Source organism: Myotis myotis, unplaced genomic scaffold, assembly GCF_014108235.1.
Source record: "Myotis myotis isolate mMyoMyo1 unplaced genomic scaffold, mMyoMyo1.p scaffold_m19_p_17, whole genome shotgun sequence".
NCBI classification, from domain to species: Eukaryota; Metazoa; Chordata; class Mammalia; order Chiroptera; family Vespertilionidae; genus Myotis; species Myotis myotis.
The window spans coordinates 37,600,032-37,619,626 of NW_023416321.1; the positions used below are offsets into that span (position 1 = coordinate 37,600,032).

Sequence of the window (19,595 nt, forward strand, 5' to 3'; positions counted from 1 at the left end):
ACCTTCGGGCCTCGGCAGCTTCATGTGTAAAGTGGGCCCACGAAGGCACCCACGACCCATTATGAGTCTGAAGTGAGGCAGTGGGCGTGAGAAAGCCAGGATCTGCTTCACAGGCATGAGGCAAGTGTAGGGTACAGTCCCCTGCTCAGAAGGGCTCCACACTGGCATTAATGTTCTGCTCTTATCTCTTGAAATTCTTAATAATTTTTGAACAAAGGGCTCACATGTTCATTTTGCATTGGGCCCTGCCAATTACTAGTATGCAGCAGGTCCTGGAGAGGGCCTTGAACCCCAAATGCACTGTAAGCCATGCAGTGGTTATTGTTGTTGACAATTATAGCAACACACACATTCACATTCGGAAAGGGATGCCTAAGGGGCTTTTCTGCAAGCCAGGAGTGCTGGGGCCCAACAGGATGTGTCTCTTATGCCCGTGCCCCTGCTAGTTCCGGAGCTCACACGTTCCCCTGGAGCGAGCTGACTGCTCTAACCTTGGTGCTTGGTCAGACCAGCAAGTCCCTCTTCTCTCTGGCTGACCCACAGGAAAGCAGGGCTCTGACTGGTCCCCAGGCTAATCCTCTCCCCGCAGCCTAGCACCTGTTGAAAGGCTCCTCTGAGCCTTGGCAAGCAGCTCTGCCCCTAGCGGGAGTCAGAGGCATGAAACTTGCTTTCGGGAAGCCAGGATTAGAGCTGCAACACCTGCTCCCACAGCCTCTGCGGTCCTTAGCCTCCCGGAGCTTCTCACAGTCAGCCACAGGTGAGGACAGGGCCCACTGAGGCACCTGGGAGGGCAGGGGTGGCCCTGTGGCTTGGAGATTGCTGAGGAGCAGGGGTGGGGCGTGGAGGGGAAATCCTTAGGATTGGATCTAACCCTTATTTAAAGAAGGGGTGTGTATAGCCTGTGATTGTATACCTGTGTGTCTGTACCAGCACCTGTCCATCTCAGTGTGTGTGTGTGTGTGTGTGTGTGTGTGTGTGTGTGCCTGCCTGTGGGCCATGCCCAGGATGACTCTCTGTATAAGAGTGTGTGTCAGTGGACTCGTGTGTGGCTCTGCTTCTGTGGAGGTCTATGTCAAGGCCTGGGTCTGTCGCCGGGTTGGTGTGGAGCAGTGGAGCAGCTGGTGGCAGAGCCCTAAGTGTGGGCAAGGAGCTACTGTCCGCGTATTTGTCTGTGGGGTAGTGATCCCGTGTATGACTATTTCCCACAGTGTGTGTGTATAAGGACGTGGGCGTCAGCGTCCAGCTCTGCACGGGACAGTGATCCAAGTGTGTCTGGCTGTGTGTTGGCATCAGAGTGCTACCAACCGTGTGGCAGTGTGCATGTGTGCCTGTCACAGTGCCCCCGGCTGTTTCTGAGTGTGTGGGACAGTGCTCCGAGTGTGAGAGGTCTGTGGAGCAGCGGTTCGGTGTGTTTGTATCAGGCAGTGTGCATCTGCCCTGTGTGTTTGTATCCGAGTGTGGCCACGCGCTCCCCGGTGCGGCGGTGCCCAGTGTGCTTGTGTGTAAGTGTGTCTGGGTGTGAGCGCCATGCATTCTCCCGGTGTGTGTATCACAGCGAGTGGGGCTGTGTGCGCATGTGGGTATGTGCACGGGACTGGGTGTCAGCGTCCTTGCTCGGCACGGGGCCCGCAGTGGTTCGGTCTGGCGGGCCAGGGCAGGTGTGGGCCTCCGCCCCCCCGCAAGCCGAGACCCCTCCCACGGGCGGCCAGAGGGTGGCGGCGCGGGCGCCTCTAGGACCCGGCGGCGGCCGGCCGCTGTCCCCCGGCCGCGCGAGTGAGCATGTGCAGAGCCGGTGCCCGCTAGCCCGCCGCCCGCCCGCCGCCCGCCCGGCGCCCGCTGGCTCTGCCGCCGGGCTCCGCGCAGAGGTCCGTCCGCCGCCCGAGCGAGCCCGGCAGCGGCGCCCAGTGCCCGGCCGCGTCAGGCCGCTCGCCGCGGACCCCGGACAGCCCGGGGGCGTGCGGGCGCCGGGGCGCTGGGCTCGGGCACTGCGGGGCTGCGGGCTCGCCGCCCCAGGGAGGCGCGCGCGTGGCCGCCGGAGCGGGCGCCCCAGCCGGCCGCGATCGCGGGTGAGTCCTGTCCCCCGGGTGCCCGGCCAGGACACCCGCGCGGGCTGCGGGCAGGGTTCCCCTGGTCCGGCCGGCGAACAAGTTTGTGTAGACGAGGCTGGGGACGCGGTGGGACTGCACCTGCCCCGGCTTCCGGGCGCGCTGGCGGGGCGCCTTTGGGGGGCAGCGAGTGTGAGTGTGCGCATGGCGGGGAGCGCCCCGGAATGAGGGGCTGGGGCTGGGGCGGGGGCGCAAGGCAGTTGCTCAAGCTCATCCCCCTCTTGGTTTACTGAGACACTCCGTTTCCCCGGATGAGCCGCGGATCTGGTACCAGGAGGGGAGCCAGGACACGCTTTGGGGTGCGCACCGCCTCTCCTAGGAGGAGAGAGTTCACCCAGCGGCAGCTCCCTCTCGTTCTGCTACCAAGCCAGGCTTCCGGTCAGCAGAGGGTTTGCTCCAGCTTGGGGAACTTGAGCAGAGGCAGAAGCTAAAGCAAGATGTATATATATTTTGTCCCGGTATCTACCCCAAGTAGAGCTTTGCGTCTTCACAGGCGTGGACAGAAACTCACGCCTGGTGGCTGCTAATTGCGTTTTTCTTTTGTATCGAGAGGCCTCCAGGAGTACCTGCCTCTGGGTAACCTGGGGGTTGTCTTTTCCTGAGCATCTGCGCCCTCCGATAATGCCTGTTCCGTACAGGCTCGCCCCGAGGAGGCAGCGCAGAGCGGGGAGTTCTGCTGCTTTGCTAAGCCTGCTGCGTCCTGGGGAGGATGCGTGTAAGGGTTCCAATCACCCCCCCTCCCCCTTAGTCCTGCCCTGGGATCCAGCTGCTGCCTACACTAGCCGGTCCCCGCTGCTCCCAAGATGGACAGGCTCGGAACTCCACTACTTTTCCAACAACATTAGAGGCCCTCTTGTCGCTGAAACAGCATGCGGTTTATGGAGGCACATGGGCTGTCCCAGCTTGGGACTCCATGCCATGGTTGTGATGAGGAGATGGGCCTTTTCTCCTCCGCATTGCCTAGGCCAGAGTTCAGAAAGTGAGGGCCAGGGGGGAGTACAACAGAGGAGGTGGAAAGCTGGCGGGCCCTGCCCTGTCTGTGGCAGCCCTACTTGGTGCTTGTAGGGGCTGGAGAGAGGGCCAGGGGGAGGTGTCTCTCAATTATGCCTCTCACTACCTCATACACACTTAGCTTGGCCCTCGGGAGTCCCGTGGAGGAGGTGCCCTGCTGGGCCACCACAGACAAGGTGTTCTACAAGGAGGAGCAGTGGTGCTGGTTTGTGGGAGGGCATGTTGGTCTCTCCCAAGCCCCCTTGCTAAAGGAGCTTGGTGAGCTGGGTGGCGGGCTGGTGGGCTGAGCTGGCAGCCCACCTTCCCCAGGAGGATGCCGGGGTCCTCACCTGCTGCTGCATCCTCCTGTGCTCAGCGGAACCGTTCCCACAGCTCCTCTGGCAGGAAGAGGGATTATCCCAGTGGTGGTGGTGGGGGGGGGGGGTTAGTGGGCGTTGGAGCCTGTGGGGTGCTGTTCTGTGGCCTGCAGCCTATCTGGCTGGAAGTGAAGAGAGAAGCCTGGATTAGGCATAAGGCCAGATCCCTGTCCCTTCCCTCCTGTCTGCCTAAGCAGGCAGAAGAGGGTATTCCGGGCCACCAGTTGGTCAGTTGCTGAAGCCTGAGCCTCCAGCGGAGTCAGGTAAGGCCCAGCATTTGGGGAGTAAGTGACAGAGCTGGTTCCCTGTAGAGTCTTCAGGCTGCACCGAGCCTCCAGGCCAGATGGAATCCTGTCCGAGCAGGGCCTCGGGGGAATGGGTGCTTCTCTTTGTAGACACTCCTGGCTTGTGCTCCCATCTGGCTCAGATCCCGGTCACTCTTGGTGAGACCCATTCCCTGACTCTCCCTGGGACGCTACACTGAGGTCAAGGCCAAAGGCTTTGGGGCAGCTCAGTGTTTAGGCCTTCGGGGTCTTTACCTGTTAGATATGCATGATAATCAAACCCGCCAGCAGGGGCAGAGCTGGGCTAGAGGCAGGCCCGCTCATCTGGGGAGTGAATGCATGAACCCGGCCTTTGACTCCCTTCTCCGTGGGGCTCCGTGTCTTGTTTACACACTGATTCTTCTAATCCCTCCTCGTGGCTCTAATAATCCATGTTGACATATTATCAGATGATAATTATCAGAAATGTGCCGCTTTTGGAGAACGTGGTTAGGGAGGAACTCTGCCTCCCAGTGTGGATGTGAGAAGTGGAGGAAAGAATGGATTCGATTAATTTTGTAAGCTTTAAAATGCAGTGCACCGATTGGTGGCTGTTGAGGTCTCTCCCTTCTACTTTGCTTCTCTTCTCTTGCTGCTGGAAACCAGAGGGTGGCTGTCTTGGCAGGAGGGGTCCAAGAGGGAGGGTTCTGATGATAGAAAAGGTGTCTTGAGTCTCCTCCTATAGCCTGGGCCCCTCGTCCCAGTGCCTGCGGGCACAGCAGGCAGAGAGCCAGAGAAGGGCCAGGCTGACTTTGGGTGGGTACGTCACTCACTTGCCCAGATTTGTCCTGATCGCTCAATGGGATCTAGGCAACTCGCAGAAGGGCACCACTGAGAAGGAGAAACATATGAGCAAATGAACAAAATAGGGTTCTATGAAAGAGGTGACCCAGAGGTAGCCCAGAAGACATTGTGCTTGGCTGTTTCAAGAGTGGGTTGGACTCCAGATCAATTAACTAAAAAGGGAACACACCAGCCCCCGCAGTGGTATTCTGTCTTTCTTTGCAGCCCTGGCCCCTAGGTGCCTGGAAGAACCTACATCTCTGGTGTTGAACAAATGAAGGCCATGTGCTATGGTAGATGAAACTACAGATTTAAAATCAGAAAACTTGGAGCCCAGTCCAGCAATAGCTACTTATCTTTGCCCACATTAACTGGCTCTCTTTCTGTCTCAAACTCTGCAAGTATAAAATGGGGATGATAATGATTTTGACTTCACAAGTTTATGGAGCAATCACTCATTCGTTTGGTTTGTTGATCTGTTCATTCAACACAATTGATAGTGTGTGAGCCTGACTACCTTGCAGTCTCTAATGTAGCATAGAAAAATTTATTCTTATTTATATGAACTTCAGCAGTAGGTTTGATGGAGGATCCCCTCGCTTTTGCATTGACTGGAGTTTCCACCTTACTGTTATGTTTTATAACTTTTTTAGCTACATTTCTTACTTTTCGGCTTTCTTCAAAAGTTCAGAAGTTCAAAGATTTGCCTCTTTGTGCTCACTCTGGCAGCACATATACCAAAGATTTGTCTCTTCAAAGTTAGGAAACCCCCACTCCATTCCCATTTCCCAGACCATATCCCACCCAAGAGCCAGCAGGTTTATATTTATCTAGAGGCTCAGTGCATGGATTCGTGCACCAGTGGGGTCCCTCAGTCTGGCCTGCACCCTCTTGCAATCCAGGACCCGTCGGGGTTGTCAGACTATTGGTTTTGGTGATCCCCATAGGCCAACCTGAGGGACTCCACTGGTGCACGAATTTGTGCACTGGTCCTCTAGTATCATATAAGATTTTTGGTTAATCTCTTCCCGCCCTTCCCTCTGGAATTCATCAGTCTGTTCCATGTTTCCATGTCTGTGCATTGAGTGCCTGCCCCCTGGTGGTCAGTGCGCGTCATAGCTACCGGTTGAACGGTTGGATGGTGAAATGGTCTCTTAGGCTTTTATATATATAGATGGGTCCTTCGCTCTCTTTCTGAGTCTCCAAGACCAGAGGCGTGGAAGCCCAGGGTGAGGGCAGCATGGCCTGGAGCATTGGAGGGTGGCCAGTGGGCACAGATTTCCTGGGAGCCTGTTCTGTGTTCCACTCGGAGGTGGGCAGAGGCACTGACTATGTCCGCAAGGGACTCACAGGCTGGGAGGAGGAATAGCCAGAGTTGCAGAGTCCTGACTCCAGGTAGGACCAGGCACAGTTCACAGAGCATCCAACTTTGTCATCTAGCTCTGCAGGGCCGGGGAGGGCAGCTTTGTTCCAGGGATCAGGAAGGCATCATGGAAGAGGTGGCATTGGAACTGATGCCACCTTGACTGGTGGCCACAGTGCATTGCAGAGCCATGAGACGGGGCACGGACATCTATGGCCAGTGGAAGAACATGTGTGAGGGGGTGCAGAGTGCCTCTCCTGCTGGCCAGGGGACACTGGTTGGGAGATTGCATTCCGGAAGCAATAGTGACAGGAAGGGCTGGGAGACTGAACCAAGAAGGGCCATTGAATGCCAGGCTGAGGAGCTTCAACTTGGCCACCTGAGCCCTGGGGATCCTCTGCAGGCCGTAGTATTAGTTCTTGTTAGAAAGATCGCCTTCTTAGGCTACTGGGAGGGTAGGGTCCAGATGACAGGCACAGAGCCAGCGCAGGGCAGAGGCAGGCTTTGGTGAGGTAGGAGAAGACAGGGAGGGGAGGATCCCTGGTGTGGCTTTGTTGAGACTCCCCCCCCCCCCCCCGGCTGCCAGTCATAGAGGCTGGGGCTCAGAGTGCCCATCTCCCGGTCTGGAGAGCAACATGCTGGGCCCTGTTCCTTTGTCTTTATGGCTCTCCTCTCCTCTCTTCTCTTCCCTCCCCTCCCCGCTCCTCTCCCTGCTGCTGCCACCCTCCCCTGCTCAGCTTCTCAAGCCCCAAACCTGGGTGAGAGGCAGGTGCCATCTGCCCAATCCCCCCCGCCCACCTCCTTCATGTTCAGCTTCTACCTGGGACCCAGATAACAACAGAGGAACAGAAGAGGGCTCAGGTTGCCTGAGTGCCCACCTGAGCCAGGCTCCTGCTCCCTCCCTGAGGTCCCGGGAGCCCCTGTGTCCTATTATTTCTCCTCTCATTCCTGAGGGAACTCCAGGTCTCCGTCCCCCAGGCCCTGCCCTTCTCTGGGGTGACAACAGGCCTCTAGACGGCCACTGGGCATGACAGAGGTGTCCTCAGCCCTGGCGCCCCTCCAACCAGGCCTGAGCCTCAGGCAGGGTGGAGCCCCCCATCGTCCCCCTGAAGCATTTTGTGTGGTTCGAAGGAGGGAGGTGCCACATGGGAAGCATGGCTTAGGGGAAATGACCCAGACTTCCGGAGGGGAGGGCCCAGAAGGCGGCACACTGACCCACATGGCAGCGTCCAGGAGGTTTGGCTCGGGGACGCCGTGTGCAGGACTTCCTCCAGGAGCTCTGCCTGGCATGCTTTCAGAAAGGTGCTGAGGGAGGCACACCTCACTCTTTCCGGAATAAATCTTGCCTTGTGTGAAGCTGGAGCTGGTGTGGGGAGAGCAGGACGCTTAGTGGGCACGGGGCGGGCTCTGAAGCTGGTGGCCTGGGTCTGAGCGCCAGCCCCGGTGTGTCTGACCTTGGGCAGTGGACTTCACTCAGCTGAGCTTTAGCGACGTTGGCTCTCATTGGGGGCAACCAGGGCATCTGCCGCGGTGGGAGGTAACGAGTGAAGGAGACGGCGCAGGTAAAGTATCCAACGCAGCCTAGCCTGTGTATTAACACGGTGCGTGCTTCATAAATGGTGGCCTGGGAAAATAAGGTGATGCTAACAGCCATCTTAGCTGGGACCAGCTTCAGGTGGGAATGGGATAGGAGGCCCACCCCAGGGGTGAGGGGCTAAGAAGAGGCGAAGGTACTGATTTCACCCATGGCACAGCCTCCGCAGGCCTCCCCTCCGGCGTTTCCTTGTTTGCCTCTTTGTATTCATAACCAGTGTTGGCCATGGTTGGTGGGAAGCAGTTTTACTCCCTGATTGACCCCACAACAATGCTGATTTACGCCCATTTAACAGGTGAGGAGCCTGAGGCTCTGCCCTGGCAATGATTTTCCCAAGCTGGGTTTGCTTTGGTGGAGAGTACCCCCCCCCCCGCCCTCCCCGCCACCCTCCCACCCCACCCACCTCACCCCCGCTTTGGGGGGCAGTGGGCACAGCTGATGGGCTCCCGGGCCAGTGCCTCAGACAGTGGCTGGATGTCCCCAGGGGTCAGCGAGTGCTGCTGTACGACTGACCTCCTGGCTGGCTGTGAGCGCCTGCGCAGATGTATCCCACCCCCCAGCCCACTCCCAGGCCTCTTTCAGATTCAGCCACTCAACAAACAGTGGCCAACCCTGGCTTGCTGGCTGTGCCCTGGGACCTGGGGATGTGGTGATAAATCCCATGTGATCTGTGCCCTAGAGTGGCTGCCAGCCAGAAGGAGAGATGGGCATGGCAGAGAGAGGGGGTGATTGGCAAATATAATATTGGTGGGGAAGTGTGGCAGAAGTCTAGGGCAGAGGGGCAAGTTCCTAATGCTTTGGGCATGCAGGCCCCCAACACAGGTGTTCTGGGCTGGGAATTGCTTTGTGATTTTAGAAGTTTGGACTGGCAGCCTGCTTTATAGCAGGCCTGGGTCATTGAGCTCCCGCCTGACCCCTGCCTTCACGCCCTGTGTCCCCCTCCTCAGACCAGGGACAGCCCCTCGGGGAAGGGGGAACTCTAGAGAGGACATTGGAAGGCCTTGGGGAACTTGGGTGTGATCAGTAGAATCCTGATTGTAGCCCTGACAATGCCCACTCACTGTACACCACCCGACCTGTAGCTCGTGTCCACAGCCTGTATGTGAAGTGTGTGTGGGAGCCACACCGCATCTTCCAGGTTCTGAACTATTAACCCTCTGCCCACATTTCTGCTCTGTCTTATCAGGGCCTTTCTTTCCCTAGTGGGAGCCCTTCCTTCTCCCCTTTTGGTTTCACCTTACAGGATTATTTTTGCTGATAGAATCCTGGTCTTGTAACCAGCAGTCCTCTGTGAGCAGAGCTGGAAACACCTCTTCATGGACTTACCGCAGGGAAAGGATAGCAGAAACCTCAGGCACCTCGTCGGCCTCCGTGGTCTGGAAGCCCTCCCTGTGCTAAGCTGCCTTCGGGCGCTGTGCTCACGCACCGTGTCCTCTGCTCTGCAGGCTGACCTCCCACAGCCCCGGATAAGTGGAACTCGAGATGTCATTGCCCAGAGACCCCACAGGGGCAGGTTTCTGATACCGGGATCCGCCTGTCAATTTATCTCATCATTCATTTAAAAAAATGTATTCAGAACCAAAGATCGCCAAGCATCTGCACTGCCGGGCCTCACGCTGGGGGCCCGAGTTACCAAAATGAAAAGGGTAGGACCTCTAGCCTTGCGGCGATCACAGTCCTGTCAGGATGATTGACAAGTAGCTGGACAATTAAAATAGTCCCAGGATGTGAGTGCTGGGGTAGGGGCCAGCTGTGGGCTGTGGGAGACTGAGGAATCTCCCAGTGGGTGGGCGGTGGACGGGGAAAGCTGCTCGGAGGAAGTAGCACCTGGGCTGAGCCTTGGAGGGAGCACAGGGCCAGGGGTGGGGGACGTCTGGCCTGTGGGCCATATAAGGCCCAAGAAATCATTTGGTCCGGCCCTGCCAAGGCATGAGGGGTGAGTTAATTAAATGTTTGACCAAATATAGCAAGCTAATTTTTGAGTTTATCATTTTGTGTGGCCCGAAAATAATATTATAAATATCCAAATGGCCCTTGGCTGAAAAACGGTTCCCCACCCCTGCATTAGGCAAAGAGGGGGGAAAGGACATAAGAGGCACTGTGTACAGAGGCATCAAGACAGATGTGCTGGGTAGTTGGGCTGGAGCGTGGTGGGCGTGTGTGTACGTGCGTGCGTGCGTGTGTGCGTGCACATGTGCATGAATGCGTGATGGTGAAGCCAATGGAAAGGGCCTGGCAAGAGATGAGCTATGGGCCGGATCATGAAAGGGCCTTGTATGTTGTGCAAAGGAGCTTGGAGTTTATCCCAAAAGCCATGGAGAGCTATTGAAAGGGGTTTTAGGCAGGGGAGTGCTGTGATCAGATTTGTGCGTTAGGAGGATCACCCCGGCCGCCCTGTGGAGGTGGGTCGGAAGGGCCGAAGCTGGAGCCGGGGAGATCAGTCAGGATTTCTCGGGATTTTCTCTGTGGTTTTACAAATCTGACGAGGCTGGCTGGAGCGGGCCTGGCACACACCAGCTTAGAGGGAAAATAAAGGTCTGAAATGGCTTCCGACTCAGAGTTTAATTCCACCTTCATTGGCTGGTTACCCAGCCTGCCACCCCCACTCAGCCTAAAGGGCCCGCCGCCTGGACTCCCAGAGCCCTGCCCTCCCCAGAGGCCTCAGAACTGGCAGCTATCAGCGTTCAGTCAGAAAGGGTCATGCAGGTCCGGGCTCCCCCGGATCTTCGCCCCTGGAATGCCAGGCCACAGAGCCCAAACATTGTCTTTCCTCTCACACCCGGCCGCCTGTTCCCAGCGCACAGGGCAGCCATTGAGGGGCCGCTAGTCTGGCGGGAGTCCCGGCCCATGTTAGTTACGGGCAGCGGCTTAGTCACGCTCCTCGGAGCCTTTCTTCTTGGGACAAGCCTGTCCTTGTGTGAGGGCCTTCCTCCCGCAGCAGCCCAGCTCCAGGCAGCTGCAGAACCCGCTGCCCGCCCCCCACAGCACACTTCAGAGGCCCGCCAGCGGGAACCACCACTCAGCAGGAGAGCTGATGCTGGGGAGTGGAGGGGTCCCTGGGAGGCTGCCCTGGGAGCCCTTTGCTTTCTCCACATCAGGTGCCCCAGCCCCCGATCGCAGGTGCGGGGCCCTGGACTGTCATGTTCCTTTGGCCCATAGCCTTCAGGAAGCCTGGGAAGAGTGCAAGTTCTCTCCACCCTCGCCCCCACCCCCATCCCCGGTGCCTGTTCCCATGTTAAAGCTGACCAGCCTCTGCCAAGCAATTTCCATAGCACTGCCTGCTGTCCTCGTGTGCCCCTGGGAGTTTTGCATGCTTGTGTTGAGCACCTGCTGTATACTCGTGCCTTGGGCTGGGTGCGCTTGGATGTGGCTGGGCTATCTGTGGAGTTCAGAGCACAGGCTCTGAGTACAGACCAGCTGTACTGCAAACCTTGGCTCCCCCGTTGACCAGCTGTGCAACGTTGGGAAAGTTTCTTTGCCCCCTTTGGCCACGGTTCCTTCATCTGTAATTGGGGCTATTACAGGATCCACCTCACTGGATTGGTGGTGAGATGAAATGAGATAATACGTAAGGCGTTGAGCCGAGTGCCTGATGCTCAGTAGGACTCAGTGCAGAGCTGCTGCTCTCCCTCTTCCCTGTCGCTGTCGTTACTGGATCCTCACTGCCGGTCAGGGGACAGGGTTGTCCCATTTTACAGGTGAGGAAGCTGAGGCCTGTGAGGTGAAGTAACTCGCTAGATGGCACCCAGCTGGCTGGTGGCAGAGCTGAGACTTGAACCCCGCTCTCTTTCCAGTGCCTGCAGCACAGCCAGCCCGTTTGGTAAACAGAGCCAGCAGCGAGGGGCTCCTGGCCTGGAGCGGTGGGAGTGGTGGCCCCTCCTATTTCACCTACGTGGTTTTCTCTGCTTTTCCAGGTTTCTGAGCCGGGAGGTGAAGGTTGGCAGAGCTCAGGGATGGCGAAGGTCGTGACACTCGGCCAGAAGCTGCAGCCCCAGGGCCCAGTGGCCGGAGATGAGTGATGGTGCCAGCTGAGCACCTGCCAGAAGCGGGGCAGGAGGAGCAGTAGCCCCCGGAGAGCACCCGCTGCTCCAGGATGCGGCGATGATGCCTCCGGAGGCCCCGGCCTCCCTCCCGCCCGGGCGCTAGGAGCCGTGCCCAGGCTCCAGCCAGGAGCCCTGCCACCCAGGGGCATGGCCAAACCTTTCTTCCGACTCCAGAAGTTTCTCCGCAGAACACAGTTCCTGCTGTTCTTCCTCACGGCCGCCTACCTGATGACCGGCAGCCTGCTGCTGCTGCAGCGGGCCCGAGTGGCCCTGCCGCAGGGGCCCCGGGCTCCTGGCTCCCTGCAGGCCTTGCCCGTGGCCGCCATGGCGCTGGGCGTGGGCCTGCTGGACAGCAGAGCCCTGCAGGACCCCCATGTCAGCCCGGAGCTGCTGCTCGGCGTGGACGTGCTGCAGAGCCCCTTGGCCCGGCCCCGACCTGGGCCCCGCTGGCTCCGGAGCCGCAACTCGGAGCTGCGCCAGCTGCGGCGCCGCTGGTTCCACCACTTCATGGCTGACCCCCAGGCGCTGCCCGCCCTGGGCCCCGTGGCCCCCAGGCCAGCCGCCAGCAGCCGAGGTAGGTGCTCAGCCCTGGTTCCTCTGGCATATTTGGATCAGAGGGCCCCTTTCTCTGGCCCCTGGGGCGGCCTGAGGAGTAGGCACTGCAGACCCCTGGCCTTCACCTGTTGTCCCTCCCCTCCCGCTCGCACGGCGCGGGGAGGGCCTGTGATGGGAAGCCCCTTGGAGTTTCGCTCCCTCACCAGCTGGGCTTCCACGTGGCTCAGGCAGGATGTGTGAGCAGGTCGCCTTGAGCTCAGGCTTTGGGTTCAGACCATCCTTGTCTTGAATCTTGCCTTAGCCACAAACTTGTTGGGTAGCCTTGAACATGGTGCTTACCTTCTCCAGGTCCCTCTGAAACGGAGATAGAGATGCCTGCCCCAGGGTTGTTGTGGGGATTAAATGTGATCGTGTAGAGCAATGGCTCACAAGGTGGGGTCCCAGAACAGCAGCTTCAGCATCACCGGGGAGCCTGTTCCAAGTGCAGATTCTCGGGTTCTCCCAGACTTGGGGATCCTGAGCTCTGGGGCAGGGGTCGCAGTCCATGTAGCCACCCTCCCCGGTGATTCTGATGTACATTATACACCTAATGGACGCCTGGGCTGGAGGACCTACAGTGGGGCCTTGACTTACGAGTGTCCCGACTAACGAGTTTTTTGAAATACCAGCTGTCTCTCAGCTGATTTTTTGCTTTGAGTTGACAGAGTAATTTGAGTTAACGAGCTCCTTAACGAGCTCGGTCTCGGAATGAATTAAACTCGTAAGTCAAGGCCCCACTGTAGTACCTTAGTCGGCATTCAGTAACTGGCAGCTGTTATCACTTAATAAAAACAGGTAACTCCCATGTCATGTACTATGTTCCTGTAAATGTGCTGTGTATGGGCTCTATGTTATATTCCAGTGTTACAGATGAAGAAACTGAGGCACAAAGAAGTTAAGTCAGTTCCCAAGGTCATTCTCTTAGTTTGGGTTCCAAGAAGCAAACCCTGAAACCAGGATTCCAATGCATGTGGTAGAGTAGGGCTGTGATCCTGGGAACACTTTTAGGGTGTGAGAAGTGAGCCAGGGAAGGGAAGACAGCCAATAAAGGGTGTGTTATGGAACGGAGCAGGTGGGGGCTCAGAACAAGGGTGGGACATGCATCTCAAGGTGCAGCCTGGGGGACACAGGTGGGCCCGCCACAGTCACACTGCTGAGATCCTAACATGGGAACAGCCTGGCTTCAGGTCGGGGCTCTGTGCACTGAGTTATACAGGCCCCGTGTGGGCCCAGGAACGGAGCCTGCATGTGATGAGCACCCAGAAAGTGTCATGGCTGTTGTTGGGTGTTGACGGCTCCGACAGCATCTCAGCATCTCTGTCACCGCCCCATTTGGTCCTGCACCCTAAGTCACAGGGGGAATTGCTGTCTTACCTATAAAAAGTGTGGTTGGAGAATGAAGCCTCCATGGCAGGATACAGAAAGATGTGAGGCGATTGGAGCGTGGGCTTTGAGTTCAGGTCTGGCGCCTGAGTCAGGGGGGGCTATGAGGGTCAGGCCTAGGAATCTGGCTTTATTCTAAGGATAATGAGAAGGTGCCAGGGAAGAGAAAGGAGCCCAGGCTTCCCTCACCTTAGGAGGATGACCCTAGTGGCTCAGTAAAATGTAGACTGGAAGACTGCATTGCCGTCTGCATGGAAGGAAATTTCTTCTAAAACCATCTGGGTCAAAGCCATCACCATGGGGTTCCTCAGCAAGGCTTTCATGGGAGAAACGAGGAACTGATTCTGCTGCTCATTTTATGCAGGTATGATTTCTATAAACTCTCCTCAACTCACCCAGAGACTGGGTCCCTATGCAGGTGGCACCAGTATAACTCATTTAGACTAAAGTGTCGATGACTGACAAGGTCAACATGGATTTCTTGAGACGAAGCCACAGAAAGAGCACAAGTTTTGAAAGCAGAGCTGAGTGCCTCTCTTGGTATTGCCAGTTCTGGGCTCTGTGACCTTGGGCAAAATTAGCTGCAATTCCTCTCTTTATTGCTCTCAATCTGCACTTATTGAGGATTCGTGTCTGGGTCTCCATGTATGCTATTCATAGTGCACTTCAGGATCTGGGTCTGGTGACAGATCAGACATGCACCCACATGTTTACTGCATAGCACGACTAGGGCATGAGGAAGGCAGGTGCAAAGGGCTTTGGGCTTATTAGACTGAGTGACTAGTTCTTTATAAACTGACTTCAACGTGTCTGGCCAGCAGAGGGGAGGGCTCAGGGTGACCTAGTTATAGCCCTGGGTGTTGCGTGCATGTGTCCAGGAGAACCAGTGGGTACCCCCTTTAAGTCATCTTCAGTGACTTAAAAAAGTGACAGAATGGGGCTCCAGTGAAGGCTGAAGGACTGTGGTTAGGTCAGCCGCTATACACCAGTATGGCCTTATCAATTCTTAAAATATTGGAATGGTGACTATCCTGAGTGCCTGGAGTGCCCTGTGCACTCTGCTGCCCTCCCCAGTGACCCCCAAAACCTTCCCATGGCCCAACAGCAAGTGAAGAGTGAATACCTGGTACAGCAGGAACTTTAGTGTTGAATGGTCAGTAACTCCGTCGGTTATTAAAGATTTTAATATCCCCCAAGATTTCAGGAGGAATTTGTGCTCTGGGTGAGGCGGTGGTGTCACATGGCTGGAAATCTTCAGAGAAAGAGGGAAGAGGCAGGGCACTGGCCTGAAAACCCTCTGGGAGCCCCCTGCCGCCCCGGGGGCCCTGCACAACCAGGCAGGCCTCATTGGTGGAGAGTAGCCCTCAGTCCAGCCGTTGAGACAGCTGCTGGGACTGCAGACAAAGAGGGCGTCTCTTTGAGGCGCGGGCAGCCTGCCATCCTCCTGAAAAGGGATCCTGCAGGCCGAGGAAGCTGCAGGAGGCTCCATCAATCACTGAGCATTTCATTATACCTTGGACAACATCCATAATGGAATAAAATGTCAGTACGTTTACTAGGGGAAAAATAGTAACTTCTCCATGGCCGGTTTGTTTTTTATTGATAGTAATTTCCAAAGACATTCCAATATCTCCAAAGCCATCATTAATAGCCTCGCAGCATGTCCATTTTGATGTGCAAATGAACAGATGTGGAGTCACAGACAATAATGCATTGCCTCCATTTCAGCCGAAAGTAATAAATCCGCCTCGGAATGTGTCCCAGCGTATCCCTCGGAAGCCCTTTCCTTTCCGCACATTCTTGCCTCTGTCAGGGAGTTAGAAAAGCCATTCGTTACTTTTCCGGAAGAAAGAGTTCATCTCCTCCTCATCTGCGTCTCAGGCCCCTGCTACACGCTGAGCGGGACAGCCGGGCGCGGGCAGGACAGTTCCGATGTGGGCAGCTGCTGACTGGTTCGCCCCTCCCTGTTCCCCGAAGAACCCGAGCCTGACTGCTTGAAACCACTTCTTTCTCTCTTTTATGAATGTGGTAATTATTCAGCCGATACTCACTGATCCATCATCATACCAGGTCCCAGGTTAGAGTGAAGGATCAGAATAATAATAGCTGTTATTTATTCGAACGTCTGTTAATGGTCAAGCATTGTTCTGTGTGGATGTACATCTGTTATCTCATTTAATTTCCAACAGCCTAATATGTACGTGGTGCTATCACCATTTTAATGATGAAGAACTTGAGTTCCAGGGAAGTATAGTAATTTTTAAAGGTTTATATTAATAATGATACATTAACAATAAACACAACCACGACAGTGGGTACCGTACCACGTGCCATGCCTTGCATTAGACACTTTCCCAGGTGCTGTGGAATTTTTATCAGCGCCCCATGAATTCTATGGGCCTGTAGCCCCAGTTCACTGATGGGTAAAAGCTGAGGCTCACTGAGGGGAAGCTGCATATGCACGGTCGCCCAGCCAGATAAGGGTGGAGCCTGGACTTGAACCTAAGTCAGCCCATTCCCAAAAGCTGTTCCCTGCTCCCCCAGAAACATGTACCTGCCATTCTCAGCCTTCAAGGGTCTTGAGCCAGGGCATCTTTACAACCTTTAGGTTAATTCCTCACCAACAGTGATAAATGTTTAACACCCCCGAGCTTGTGTTTTGGATGTTCCGTTGAAAGCTGTAATAGAATTTCTTTGTCGTTGAGCAACACATGAGGAATTTCTGAAATATTCGTTTTCTTTTACTAAGCAGGCAGACTAAGGAGAGCAATTTATTCTTGCTGACCTGGGTGAAATCTTCCTGCAGTGGTCCATTCTGGTCTCAGAAGTCCTGAGACTTTACAGAAAAGGAGAGAGAAGCTTCCATGGCCTGGGGGTCTGGAAGCCCTGCGTGGAGGGTGTAGCATGTGCCTCTGTGTGGACATGGGGTGTGGCCACCTGTGTGCTGGTGGAATCTAAGAGGTTCATTGCCTGGAAAGGAAGAGATACCGCCCTCTCAGGGTGGCAGGGCAGGGCTGTTGCAGACTCCCTGGCATGTGCATGTCTAGGTCAGCACTGCCACCTCTTTGTGGAGCCATGTTCTCCCTCCAGGGATGTGCCAGGGATGCCTGGACTGGCAGGCCCCGCAGTCCGTGGCCCTGCTGAGCCCCGCAGAGGACAGCTCCCTTACACGCTCAAGGCTTCTTACACCCCTCCGGGGATGGGGGCTTGCTCTCACCTGGGACGGCAGATTTTTTTTTCCTTGAAATAGCTCTATCTGCAGGATCTGGTTTATATTCTCTACAGTCAGAGTTTCCACAATAAATTTCCTTCTTCTGGATGACAAGGAGGTGACAGAACCTGCCACTCGGGACATTGGTGGAGCTGGGAGGCCTCTCCAAGCCCAGGAAGGGCAGGGATGGGGGTGGTCCAGGGGAGGTACTTGACTTGCTGAGTTGTGATGGAAGAAGGTGGTGTTCAGACTGACACCAGGGCCCTGGCAGGGTGTCTTGGGGGCCAGTGGGCCATTAACCAAGAAAAGGGGCAGAAGGGAACAGGGTTGAAGTATCCAGAAGCACTGCCGGGGACGTTGGCCCACAGCCTCATGCCCCGGCTTCTCTGAGAGGCACCCTTGCCCAGAAGGGCTGGGGGTGACCTTGGCATTCGCTCAGGGTGGGCTTCCATCAGGACCCCTCCCTCCTCAGGGCCTCCGAGTCTCTGCTCTGCTTCTCTGCCTGCAGGCACCTATGTTGGCTGCTTCCGTGACGACGGCCAGGAGAGAACGCTGAAGGGCACTGTGTTTTTTGACTTGAGAAAGATGACCGTCTCCCACTGCCAGGACGCCTGTGCTGAGCGGTAAGTGTGGGGCCCCGGACCCCAGATGCCACCGGAAATAAGGTCAAGAGACATTCCCCAGAGGGAGGGGATACTTCGGCTGCCAGTGGCATCCAGGGTGGAACTAATTAGAGCTTGATTGATCGGGGCCCAGCTGTCCAGAAGAGAGAAAGTTTATTGATGAGGTGGCTGGGGTTGTGCATAGAACCCTGGGCTCGGTGTCCACGGACCAAGTTCTAATGCTGCTGAGCCAGGGACTCGCCATGTGACTTAGCTCTGAGCCCTCTGCCTTTCCTCGGCCTCAGTTTACTTATATGTTTAAAATAGAATCAAGGGCTTTACCCCAGATTTCTCTGAGGACCCTTCCCACTCTGTAGGAACAGCTACTGTGTTTCAAACAAGATTTACTCTTTCTGCTGCTGCCAACTCACCCAGTCATTACCAGACACTAGTCATATGCCAGGGAGTGGTCTCTACCATCAAGGCGGTCACAGACCACTCTGCATGCATGTGTGTGCGTGTGCGTGTGTGTTTGTAAGCGTACAACAGAATCAGCAGATGGTACTCTTAGTTTATTTCAATCTCATCTGATACTTTCATATTTGTTGTGTCATAAATCCTTACCACCTTCTGCTAAGTAACAAATTAATCATGCCCATTTTATAGGTGGAGAAACTGAGGCCAGAGAAGGAAAGGACAGGGCCCCTGTCAAGGGCGCTAAAACTGAGATGGACACTATCTCATTCTATTCTCCTAACAGTTCAGGAAACGGGGGCTCAGAGGTAGTAAGGGATATTCAGCATCACACAGCCAGCAGGGGCCAAACAAGGGTTAGGAGCTGGTGTTTGGGTTTTCAATTTGGGTTTTTATGCCTTGGTCCGCTGAGGAGGGAGTTTGAAAATGTTAAATTCCGTTCGGTTCCGTTCTCTCTCTTTCTTTACTGACAGCATTGCAGCTGGGTGGAGGCGGGTAAGAGCGGTCTCTGGGGCAGGGAGGCTTGTGGAGGGGCCTGCTTGTAACATGTGGAGGGCCCTTTGGACCAGTGGTGAGCTGGAGCCAGCTCATGGCTCACGAGAGCAAACAGTTAAATTTCAGAAATGCTATAAGCCCATTGCTGAACCCTCGCTAGCTTGAAATCACCTACAGAAATTGGCAAATGCCACCAATTAGGCCCCTTCCCTCCCATCCCAAGAGCCAGCTACCAGCTCACCACTGCTGTAGACCCATCATGACCTGCACCTTAGGGGACAAAGCTCAGGGCTGAGGAGAGGAACCAGTGGGGCTGACTCAGTCAGCTTATCACAAAGGAGAGACTGTTCCCTAAACCCAGGCAGATGACCCCTGAGGCCAGCCACACGCTGATGGCCGTGGCCCCTGCCTTCTCATCCAGACCTAACCACAGCTTCAAGCCCAGCCCTCAACCTGGCCCCAGAGACAGCTGTTAGGACGCCAGGCCTGGCTCTGGGCCAAGGGCAGCTTTATCCCAGGCCCACTTTCCCCGCAGGTCCTACGTCTATGCCGGCTTGGAGGCTGGGACAGAGTGCTACTGCGGGAACCGGCTCCCGGTGCTGAGCGTGGAGCCGGAGGAGTGTAAGCAGGAGTGCAAGGGGGAGAAGGGTTCGTCGTGCGGAGGTGTCGGCCGGCTCTCCGTGTACCGCGTGGAGGAGCTGCAGCCGAGCTCCAGGAAGCGTGAGTGTGCAGCCCCCACTAGGCTGTCTGCCCCTCTCTCCACTGCCCCCGCCTCTGGCCCCTCCTCCAAATCACTTGGAACAGAAACCCTGCCCCCCCCCCCCTTTCTCTTCAGCTTCCCTGGACAGCCTCATCTCTGTGGGGTGCGGGGCGAGAGTGTGCCAAAGGTTGCCTGAGTTCATAGCTGAAGCACATCTTTCTTTATCGCCTGAAGGAGAGAGAAAGTGATCCAGAGGCCTGGGGCCAAGGCCTAGGTAGGTCTCAAACGTGCTGTGTGGCCTCTGGCAGCTTGCTTTCCCTCTCTGGGCTCCAGGCTGTTTTGTAAAGTGCAGAGGCAGACCTGGATTTCTAGCATTGGGGTGGACCAGGTCATCTGGAAGTTTCCTAGCTACCCAACCCCTAGGAATGGAGGGTAAAATGGAGCAAATGCTATTTTACATGCATAGCCGAACTAGCAAGCAAGTAAGGAACCCCTTGCTCCAGAAATGCAGAGGGAATCGAAGTTGCAGTGGCCATGTGAGTCGGGAACTGGCTGTGC

The 19,595-nt window shown here is 56.1% G+C and overlaps 1 protein-coding gene across 1 annotated transcript in view; it reads left to right on the forward strand.

Moving 5' to 3' along the window:
- The first annotated feature begins 1,838 nt into the window (after nucleotides 1-1,838).
- The window catches only part of WSCD1 (WSC domain containing 1), a 41,662-nt gene continuing 23,905 nt past the window's right edge, over nucleotides 1,839-19,595 (forward strand). Inside the window, exons 1-4 of the mRNA XM_036342073.1 lie at nucleotides 1,839-2,066; nucleotides 11,450-12,152; nucleotides 17,275-17,389; nucleotides 18,873-19,057. Coding sequence (XP_036197966.1) covers nucleotides 11,726-12,152; nucleotides 17,275-17,389; nucleotides 18,873-19,057 — 727 coding nt within the window. The 5' untranslated portion in view covers nucleotides 1,839-2,066; nucleotides 11,450-11,725. The remainder of the gene's footprint in view (nucleotides 2,067-11,449; nucleotides 12,153-17,274; nucleotides 17,390-18,872; nucleotides 19,058-19,595) is intronic.